Consider the following 11,144-nt stretch of genomic DNA (forward strand, 5'->3'; position numbering starts at 1 on the left):
ATGGGACCTCGACTGGAGCTATGGGCTTGTCTAGACCATCTGCTCATTCGGGACCATCAGCTTGGTCGGAGTTGCAAACTCGCTCGATGTCGCGGTAGAGACTAGGAGCGCTCTTCTTCTAGCTTTCTCCCTTTGGATAGTAGAGGAAGGTTGACGATCCCTTTTCTTTGGCCTTAAAGTTGGGGGTATTGCCGATGCCTCTCCGATCGCTAGGGCGGCCTCGTTCGACCTTCCTTGGTACTCAGTCCTTCGACTGGAGTTTGGATCACCGTTGTTGAGGGCACTTCGCTCGAGTTCTCAACCTCCTCGGGAGCCTCTTTCGATGCCTCAGGTGTCACACTAGGGCTTCAAACGTCACTTGGTTCTATTTCAAGTATTTATTGACTGAGATATCCATTAGTATGCCTGCTGCACCAGAGAACCAAAACTCAATAATCACAAACAAGGGTTAAGGAAAACATCAAAACACAAGTCTGTCAACAACTCCACTGTGTCTCAGTAGATTGACTTCTTCCTATAGGAACCTACGGGTGGAGGGGCATGTAGCTCTGGTTGCCACTCAATCGATCAAGTCAGAGGTGTTGGGGACCTAACGAAGAAAAACCTAGACTTGCCACTCTTATGGGAGCTCGGGTACTTGTCTAGGAAGTGGCAATCCAATCTCGTCATGAAGTAGAAGATACACTGCTCTATCCTCTTCGAGTAGAAGAAGTAATGGAAGACGACAAGGTACAAGGAAATATGGTAGGCTCGGAAGACTATGGCTACACCGCACAGTAGGTAGAAGGAGTTGAGTACTAACTGTTGGAGGGGGATGTGGAAATAGATAGCTATGTCCTGTAAGAACTCAAGGATGGAAAAACGAAGGTCATCGAATAGCTGAACGTAAAAGAAGGTGGTGAAGCTGAGGGTGATGTGTGAGGCCGTTGGTCAGGTTCAAGTACCTGGATCCTATGATCTCCCGACATGCTGAACAAGTTCCTAATCTTGCTTCTAACTTCACGGGTGATGATGGACCTAATCGACGCGTACCACGAGTTGGTCGATCCTATGGAGTCCATATCTAAGTCCTAAAACATGAGGAGGGAGAACAAAGGGACTTACGAGGGCGATGGTGTTGCGTAGGCAAGTGGTTGGAGATGCCGAGGATAGGATAGAAAGGAAGATGAGGGGGAAGAAGACAATGAAAACAATAGAGGGGCACCGAACGTTTACCCCTCAACCTAATATATGTGTAGGCGCCACCCGACGGAATCGTCTGATAGGTAAGGCGAAAAGGCAGGATATGCTCCTTGCCGTTGATCGGGCTCAATGTCCCACACAATCTGGGCAATCATGATGATTCTGTTGTCGTATCGGACGCCTCACCGAAATACGCCGTCGCCATTAATATGTCTCGGAAATATGACATGCGTGGAGAAAACACACGTCCCTTTTCTCGAAGGCACATTTAATTGGACATGACCCCCAACGAAGGTCTGGTTTGCTGATTCATCACGTGACTTTTTGACCCGAGGTTGTATCATGGGACTAATCTAGTTAGTCTAACTCGTGTCTCTTTCGACTAGATTTGTAGGAGACTCGTGTTATGGGCCGCCTTACCCCCGATCAAGAAAGTCAAGATTTGACCCACGTGGAAGTAACACGTCGGACAAAAGAAGTGGGAGCGACCGCCTGACTGACTCCAAGCCCGACTAGCTCCAAACTCGACTAACTCCAAACTCGACTAGCTTTAAGCCCGACTAACTCCAAGCCTGACTAGCTCTAAGACTGATTGACTCTAAGATCGACTGACTCCATGGTCTTCCCAACAGACGTCGACTCCTTAGTTGGCTTAGCCTTGCCGAGTCAACACTCTTGCCCAAATAACTTTGCTCCGTCAACAAGACCCCTCACTCAACCCCCCTGACAGACACTTGAATGACACGTGGACTGCAATAATACGTGGGATGATATAATATGCAAAACAATAGATAACCTAACACATCATTAATACACAATTGTCTCATACAATACTAGGTATGTGTGATGGAATCCTCACCCCCAAAGTATGAATGAGTTGGTTACTGCGGGACATATTTGCTACAGTGGGCAAATATCGAATCCTGACGAAGTCGAGATAATGTCCTCTCCCGTAGTGGTTAACCGCAGCTTCTCAATTTACTTCTTCATAGATGGTCGTGGAACCGACTGTGTAAGATCGTTGGGGTGACAGATTCCATATTTTATTGCAGTATGATGTGTTCCTCTTTTACAATGATGGGATATTATCTAGATGCGAATGTGACATCCCTTCTGATGACTGTATATAAAAGAAATTCGCTTTCACGAGCCCAAATATGCAGACGCATGTGCACAGACCACTCTCCACATTTACTTCTTTCTCGTCGCCTGCTTCTTTTTTTCATCTCCGACTGATCGATTGACTTCAACACCAAAATGGTTAAATTCAGGGCATCCCTTGACTTTCATTTTAATCCTCATTCTCTTTGAAGCTCTACAAAACCTCCAATTGGCACCACATCATGTGCGTTTCGAGCGACTCCGTTAACATAGACGCCAACTATCTGATAATTCATTTTAAGACGATCCCAGACATGAACACACACCATTGGTTGTGATGCATTAATTCGAACTCTTGTTATCCACTGTATAATGGTGTTTCAACCCTACATTGTTTAAGCCGATCGAGCATCCCAATCCTACATTTTCCAATTGAAGCAGTTAGAAGACTGATTCCCGAATTCCCTTAATTGATCTGATCCGACTAAATTAAGCTCAGCCTCTCTATTAATCTATTCAATAGCTGACTTGCCTTGTTTTGGTTTGCAAAGACAGCAGTAAGAAGTTTCAAAACAAACCTATGCAATTAGTTCCAAGGTCCTTTACCAACTGGGCCAATTGCCACCTTCCCATATCTTTCTAGTTTGAATTTATGAATACTGATCACTTATAGAGATAAGTAGTGAACCATCTCTAAATTTATCAAAACAGTAATTGTTCCACCACTTGGGGTTGATCTTAATTAATAGCAAACGGAAAGGATTACAAGAGTTCTGCTCTTAATACGTATCTTCATCAATGCTAACTGGAGACAACCTAAGAGAGAACTGAGATAAATCTGCTAAAAATTCAATCATGAAGAGTACCAAGTATGTCATCTTCTCTGAATAAATGGTACCTGCAAAACACAAACAAAACAGCAATCATGTTACCACCAGAACAACATTCATATGCAGAATACTAATAATTTGCAAAGAAAGCAGGCAACAGGTAAAATTGCATGTCAAAGCGTGAGACAAGACTATTCAATCCGCTCAGGAGCTACTGTCAATTTATTACAATTATTTCTTTTGCTAAATATCATATGTTTACTTTTACAAGCAGCAGACCACCAAGATCATTCTTAAGCAACGGTTTCAATTGCTTCAAGATAACACAACTTTTTTTTTTTGTTTCCATCAACAGTAGAAGATGCATAACAAACACAAATCACACCACAAATATCCTTGGAAGGATAATTTATAGGGAATAGGTTTTAAAATTTCACATGATTGCCATAAGACCTCTCTAACCCACCATTTTGGATCACCCAAATTGAGTGAAAACTAGATTGGGTGGTCTCCACATGCAAGATGAGGTTGAGCCAGATGAGAGACAAACAAGCCCAGAAAGGTGGGTGATTCCAACAAGACAAGCAAGAGGGATGCTTCAAACGTGCATCTCAGAAGGATAGTTTCAATGAGCCAAGAGGACACAATGTAAATGAGCTAATCAACCCAATCAATTCAGACAAATGAGCTGACCAAGCCAGGCAATCCAAGCAGGCGAATGAGCAAATATCTCAATCAAACCAGGCAATCCAAACATGATCAAGTCTAGTTTGATCAATAAGAAAGTTGGATGGGTTGAGCATGCTAGACGAGTTGAGGACAAGCAGAAGGATAAGTTGAGGACAATCAGAAGGATAAATTACACAATCTTTTTCCACCTATTTATCCATCCATCTACCCATGATAATTCATCTCCCTATTTCTTCATCCCTTTGAGTAAATTGACCCTAAAACTCCAAAAAAAATGTTATCATTTTTTGTTCTCAAACATTATGTCCCCGATACAAAATTTTAACTTAGATAACAAGACAATTTCTAAAGAAAATAGCACTGGCAACAATAAAATGAGTCATAAAATGTAGGTTAACATACTCTTTTTCACAGAGTTTAACTTCAGTCCCACCATATTCTGGCAGCAAAACTGTATCTCCTTCCTTTACAGTGACAGGGATTAATTTCCCATCACGATCACGAGTCCCAGGACCAACTGCTACAACTTTTCCAGAGTTCAGCTGAAAAAATAAGAACAAGTCGAGCAAATGGTTTGGAATAAACTTTGTTAGCCTGTGCAGAGGATGTTGCACTAGTGAAACATTTGTTTTATTGACAATTCTTTGAATGGATGAAAACCATAAACTTTGCAGGAGAATGTGACCTCAAATGCTACACACAAATTTTAATGAACAAAGATAATACCAAACTAAAACATTTGACCTTGCAATATAACAATGCCTGAATTACATATCATTGAACATAAACCTAAGATGCCTACGTAACTAACGTCTTTCCCTTTCACCGTGCCTCACATCCCCCTCATTCTGTCACCAGGCTTAGTTGTGCAGAGATTCAATCTGTGCTATTCTTAATTAATTTTAGCATTGAAACCTCAATATTAAACTAAGCTATTCTTAACTAACTTTAGCATTGCAGCCTCAATATTAAACTAACACTGACATAAGGATTTGATTGTCTTATCAATCAATTTACCTAAAATATGATAATAATTGGGACAGGAATATATAAAAATCTAAGTAATATGATGTTATCAACCATCAATTTTCAGAATGTTTGCCTGCCAATAATAGAATATGACACTTATACTTCAAATAAATCATAAATATCAAAAATCATTTGAAATTAGTATGATCATATGTTAATACACAACCCTTTACATTCCAATGTAGGATGACTCTTGCTTAGAAGGAATGCAAGCTTTAGAAAAAAACAATTTGGTATATAAGAGACTCAACTAGATGAGTTGTAATATAATGTGTCATTAATGAACTAACTAAAAATGAATTCCTAGCATTTCTGCACACCAAGTAATGTCTCAAACAATTTGGTATTTCTAGTGTAACATTATCTGACTTTACTATTTATAAATTGCAGAATTAAGGCCATTTGACTTGTTTCGTCAAATTAACCAAGAGGTATCATCAAATTATATTTAAAGAAATCAGCATCACCATATGTATGTTAAGAACGTTACAATTGTAACTCATTAGCCTGTGTAGGTAACTTCATTTGGTCATGCCTTATCAAGGGTTCAGCATGGATTTGTCCATGGCAAATACAAAAAACACTTCCACATTAAATTAATAGTACTAAAAAACATCCAGATGGATAAATGTTACAGAAATACCAATTTTTCAGTGTTCGGAATAATGGATGTAAAGGTCTAATAAGAGCCCCTGTTTCCAGCCAAATGTACTTCTTATCGTTCATTCCCCTATCGGCCAATAGAAACTTCTAACCTATATGACCTTTCTACTTTAAACTACTAGTAAAGATGTGCCATTGTCTCGTTCTCGATCCAACTTCTTAAACAGCACTGAACAACATGAAAAAAGAGAGGCAAATTGGACAAACAACACAAACATCAAAATATGGACTGTGGACAAGTTGATCAACCAGAGGCAAACCCCTGTAATATAAATAAAGGCAGTCAAATTCAACTCTATCCTTCTCAGGACAACAGTTGAAGGCTTTCGTCCTCATCAACCAATTTAGTTATGGCAAAAAAATAACACACCAATAAATTAGTGCTCAACTATAATCCAGCAAAACAAAACCTAGCTGAAAAACCTATCTCTGTTTGAAGTTTTCAGCGGGCTGTTCATTGGGCACGAAACAGAAGTGATACGCATCAATCGTCTAATCGCCATAGGATACAAAACAACAAGCAAGACATAAATCAACGCATCCATGCAAAAGAAGCACAGATCAAGGATAAACTACACTCACCTTGTTCGTCTTCTCTGGGAGGAGGATTCCGGCGCTGGTCTTAGAGGGAGGGACGATCTTCTCGACTAGAACGCGGTTAAGGGACGGAATCAGACGCCTCGCCATTGACGTACACGAGAGAAGCGACTATCGACGACGTCCAGAGACCCTCCTTTTTGGCACTCTTTAGCGGCTGCTCGCGGGCTGGAAATCACGAACACGCGAGGGCTTAAGAAGCGCCAGGGTACTGATGCAGATGACCAATATACCCCTCGTGGTTGTGGAATTACCACAAATGTTTTCCATGTGAGAAGGGGCAAACGTGGAATTGCAGTGGCGACGTATCGCTTCTAGGTTTTTTCATCTAGGGTTTTGCAGACGCGTAGAAAATTCGAGACTGCGGTTGAAAATGACGAATTTCTAAATCCAGCCCCTGACTTTGAAATTATTCAGACATGCCCCTTCTTTTGAAATTTTTAGATAGTTACCCTTCTAAACTGAAGTTCCTAAAATCTTTAAGCCTTAAAACTTGATTTTTTTTATAAGAAAATGTGCTCCGACAATTTTTATGTTTACATATATGCTCTTAAATAACTTTTTTTAGCTCCCAAGACATAACACGCAGTTAATTTCTAGAAGACAAATTTACTTCCTTCGGCATGAATTCAAATTATAGGATTGATAGCCGTGATGCCTTTTTTTCTTAGGGATCTATTATGTATTTGATTTATTTATCTATATCTCACTGTGAGATCGACAATACTAAATTATTTGGAATAAGCAAAACCATCTTTTTACTTCCTTATATAACTTTTTCAACTACATATAAGTGATTAAGTACTTTTACCCCAAACATACACATATATATTGTCTATATTATCAAATTTCAAAACTCTAGAAGCTAATTACACTTATAGAAATCAGCATGAGTAACAACCTTTAAAAGAGAATTTTGAGATGATTTGAAGGGATCAGTTTTTAAGAGTTTGAAGACGAAGTGTTATTGTATTTCCTACCATAAAGAAGTAATCCAAAACAACGAGAGATTTCAAAGTAAAAAATTTATGTAAAGTTATTACTTTTTAAGAGACTTTTCTGCCTTCGAAAAATATCCGAAAAGGAGAAGGATGTTAATCTAATAATCTTGAGAGGTGGTGAACCAAATAAAATCGATTTGTCTTGTATTTGTATTTTCTTTTATGTGTATTTTATTTTTGTGCATGTCAGCCTTTTGAAGATGAGCATGAAATCGAGATGAAATGATTAAAACTATTCATTCCCTCTCTAGCTCGTATAAGCCATAAAAATATTGTAATGTGATGTTTACGACAATACTTTAATAGAGTTTGAGACCTTTAGACACAAAATTTCTACAACCCCTCCTCTCAATTATAGTTATGCGTATGGGTTTGCCTAATGATAGCTTCACCAAGGTTTTATTTGCGATAGCGTGGAGTGGGGCATAATAAACTATTTAGAAATATAGTTATACGTATAGGTTTGCCTAACGGTAGCTTCGATGTTGGTATAAACGTAGCAAAAAATTTAGAAATATATAAATTAATATTATATATATAATTATTTAAATTTTAACGACAAAATGTGTTTTATATATAAAATTATTTTCCTTTAATAAAAAATATTGTGTATTTAAAAATGTGTATGCAATTTATTTTTTTGATATTTGACAATTTCTATTATTTTAATTAAAATGTAAAATTATATATTCATATTTAAATAATCAGCACATTAAAAATATATACAATATTATATATGCATAATAAAAAGATCGATAAGAAATAATAACTTATAAAAAAATTAAACTAATTTCATATATATAATTAAAACTACATATGATATTATAATTAAATAAATCGCGTCGATAATTTATTTATATATAAATTTTAGAATTCATAATTTGACAAATTTTAATGCAGCTAGCTTGCATATCAATATAATACATCTTTTTATTGACAAATAAACGTTATTTGTATTATTAGCATAACAATAAATGCTAAAACCATTCCGATGTCATATATAAACTCCTTAAATCTCAAGCTGTTTATTATTGACAGATCAAACAACATTATTAATTCATATGTGTTATATGTTCTTAGTTTATATATATATAGTTTCTTGCGATCTGAAAAGCACTTGGCACAATTTACAAACTGTGCATGCAAGGGCAGCTCAAGCCTCCTAAGACCTTAGGCAATTTTTTTTTAAAATAATAATTATTATTTTAAAAAAATATTTTCATCTTTTTTTATTTGGACTTGAGATCGGCATGGGTGGATTTAAAATTTTTTTAAAATAAATTAAAATATTAATTTTAAAAATAAATTTTTTATATAAAATTAAATTTTCTAATTTTTTGAGATGCAAAATTATTAATTAAATTTTCATATTCAAATTTTAATAATAAATTTTCAATGGAAATAAAAATATTTTAAAATTAAATAATAATAAAACCTAATTTATGTTTTATACTTTTAATCTAATGATATTTCAAAGTTCAACAAATGACCTATAAAATTTGAAACTAGAATTATTATATTGATAAAATTTCATCATAATTAAAATATAAGAGTAATTTAGTAAATAAAGATGAAATATTTAGAATAAAAAAATCTAAAATTTTGATAATAAAGATGAAATATTAAGAAAAATCATATTTTTTCTAATGTGAACTAATAAGATAATAAGTTTACAATAAGAATCATTGATAAAAAAAATAAGCAATTAACAGAAGCATAAAAAAAAGATTTGACAGGGAAATGAGGAAGGCGATACCTTTAGGTCTTAAGATCACCGAAAAATCTATAACAAAGACTTTTATTCTGATTGTTCCTCTCCTTGCACCCCTTATGATGATCTCGGAAATATTTTAAGGAGAGAAAACAAGCTATCAAATAAGTAAAATGTTTGAAGTTGAGCAAAATAGATTATTAGATTAATAAAGAAGGAAGGAGAGGAATATAAAGAAACTAGTAAATTAGAGTTTTAAAAATTAAAAAATATTAATTATATTAGAATCATACCAAATCTCTATAAAATCTAATGATCATGCAAAATCTTTCTAAAATCCAATAAAAATATTTTAATAATTTTTTATTCTCTTTATATATATATAATAATTAATATAAAAAAAAATAAGCCCCTCTAAATTTGGGGCCCTAGGCATAGGTTATTTTCCCTAAAGGTGGTAGTTAGAACAAGAGGCAGAGATGAAGGGGAAGGGTAGGTGGCAACTACCACTGCACAGAGTGCTTGCTTTACTTATCGACATGATGAAGAGAGAGGAGAGGGAGCAATCTGAGTAATTTGAGGAAGAAGATGGCTGCAGGAGAAGAGAAGAAGAAGATGAAGGTTCTATGCCTCCATGGCTTCAGAACTAGTGGGAGCTTCTTGCGCAAACAAATCAGCAAGTGGGATCCTTCCATCTTCCAACACTTCCAATTGGTACTTTTCCCTACCTCCATCCTTCTAATTTATCATCTATGAGATTGATTTCATGTTCATGTTCATGTTGTGCTTAATCTGCAGGATTTCCCCGATGGCATTTTCCCAGCGGGTGGGAAGTCGACTATTGAGGATGTATTTCCACCACCCTACTATGAATGGTTCCAGTTCAACAAGGTCGCCTAAAATTTATTATCAAAACTAAAATAAAGCATCTTTTTTTTATTTGAAATCGTCTCATTTTCCATTTATTATATTATCAAAATAATATCCTATTCAGTTCTTTCCCAAATATATAAACTGTGTAAATCGATTCGATTCGATTCGCTTAACGTACGTCGAGCAGGAGTTCACTGAGTACGAGAATTTGGAGGAGTGCGTATCGTACTTGTGCGATTACATGATGAAGAATGGTCCGTTTGATGGATTGCTCGGCTTCTCTCAGGTACAGAAGAGACTCACCATTGTTTTCTCCCCCTTTGTCTGTACAAAAAGGGAAGGGTTGTTTGAGTATTGAGCTTATCATGCAAAGCCTGTGATCATAAACAGGGTGCAGTACTAGCAGCAGTCCTGGCAGGCTATCAAGCCCAGGCAAGTTCCATACTGAATAAATAAATAAGTTCAGTGATCTGAACATTGATCGATTATGACAGAGGAGGAATGAATGACTTTGATAACAGGCCTGTAATTTACAATTGTGATGGCCAACAGGGACAGATGCTGAAGGACCATCCCCCAGTAAAGTTTTTGGTGTCGATATCAGGTAGCAAGTTCAGAGACCCGAGCATATGTGACATTGCCTACAGAGACCCCATCAAGGTTAAATCTGTGCACTTCATTGGGGAGAAGGATTGGCTGAAACTTCCCTCTGAGGATCTTGCAGCTGCCTTCGATAATCCACTGGTTTTCAGACATCCTCAGGGACACACTGTCCCCAGATTAGGTTGGTTGGTACAAAAATTTACCCTCATGAATGAATGAATATGATTAAAAAAACTGCAACGTACACATGAGGAGAAAATAAGTGTTTGTGAACGACAGATGAGGGAGCTGTGAAGCAATTCAGTGAATGGACTGAGAGCATTTTCAGAAGTAATCTGCCGGCCAGTGATGCATCTCATCCAGGTCCAGGGAGTGTTGAATCTAACACGAGCAGCATCGAGCAGGGTGCAACACGAAGTTCCATTATTTCAGTAGAAGATGTTTCAGCGAGTGCATGAACAATCTGGCTGTGTGACTCGGTTGATGCCTAAATAAGTAATAGAACACGAACTCTTCGTTTTATCGTGTGATGTTTTTTTTTTAAATTTTATCCTTTCTTAATTGGGAAAACTATCTGAAGTTGTAGTCCTTAAAGTTTATCCTTTCTTATCGCGTGGAACTAAGATTTCTTTTCATAATGAATCAAATTTTTATTAATAAGTTTGGTGCTCAATTTAATAAAATTTTATTTATATTTGTTCAGTATATACAAAATCAATTGAATGAATAAGTTTGAAAAATTTATTAAACTAAATGAATAAGTTTGAACATATATATGTTTAGTTTCTTAGTATTTGTGAATAATATTTATAAATAATATTCATAAACAACATTTTGTATTATCAAATTTAATAACCAATTAAA

The 11,144-nt window shown here is 36.2% G+C and overlaps 2 protein-coding genes across 2 annotated transcripts; one reads left to right on the forward strand and one right to left on the reverse strand.

The window, feature by feature from the left end:
• Positions 1-2,961: 2,961 nt before the first annotated feature.
• On the reverse strand, positions 2,962-6,250 carry LOC141832266 (10 kDa chaperonin, mitochondrial-like). The gene is made up of 3 exons (XM_074719762.1): positions 6,078-6,250; positions 4,206-4,345; positions 2,962-3,181 (listed from the first exon to the last, which is right to left on the reverse strand). Exons 1-3 carry the CDS (start codon positions 6,180-6,182, stop codon positions 3,133-3,135), a joined length of 294 nt encoding a protein of 97 aa, XP_074575863.1. The 5' UTR covers positions 6,183-6,250; the 3' UTR covers positions 2,962-3,132.
• A 3,141-nt stretch (positions 6,251-9,391) lies between these two features.
• On the forward strand, positions 9,392-10,890 carry LOC141832360 (dihydrofolate reductase-like). The gene is made up of 6 exons (XM_074719863.1): positions 9,392-9,518; positions 9,603-9,695; positions 9,865-9,963; positions 10,068-10,109; positions 10,230-10,461; positions 10,560-10,890. The coding sequence occupies exons 1-6, from the start codon at positions 9,393-9,395 to the stop codon at positions 10,736-10,738; spliced, it is 771 nt and encodes a 256-aa protein (XP_074575964.1). The 5' UTR covers position 9,392; the 3' UTR covers positions 10,739-10,890.
• The last annotated feature ends 254 nt before the right edge of the window (positions 10,891-11,144 follow it).

This window comes from Curcuma longa, chromosome 7 (assembly GCF_044706935.1).
Source record: "Curcuma longa cultivar G26 ecotype Majalengka, Jawa Barat chromosome 7, ITB_CL_G26_1.1, whole genome shotgun sequence".
NCBI lineage: Eukaryota > Viridiplantae > Streptophyta > Magnoliopsida > Zingiberales > Zingiberaceae > Curcuma > Curcuma longa.

Bases quoted from the DNA above. Each gene is read 5' to 3' on its own strand.
- LOC141832266 (XM_074719762.1), bottom strand. From the start codon at position 6,182: ATGGCGAGGCGTCTGATTCCGTCCCTTAACCGCGTTCTAGTCGAGAAG. The intron at 4,346-6,077 runs GTGAGTGTAGTT...TTATTTTTTCAG, and splicing joins TCCCAGAGAAGACGAACAAG to CTGAACTCTGGAAAAGTTGT. The intron at 3,182-4,205 runs GTATGTTAACCT...TGTGTTTTGCAG, and splicing joins GTTAAACTCTGTGAAAAAGA to GTACCATTTATTCAGAGAAG.
- LOC141832360 (XM_074719863.1), top strand. From the start codon at position 9,393: ATGGCTGCAGGAGAAGAGAAGAAGAAGATGAAGGTTCTATGCCTCCAT. The intron at 9,964-10,067 runs GTACAGAAGAGA...GATCATAAACAG, and splicing joins GATTGCTCGGCTTCTCTCAG to GGTGCAGTACTAGCAGCAGT. The intron at 10,110-10,229 runs GCAAGTTCCATA...GATGGCCAACAG, and splicing joins TGGCAGGCTATCAAGCCCAG to GGACAGATGCTGAAGGACCA.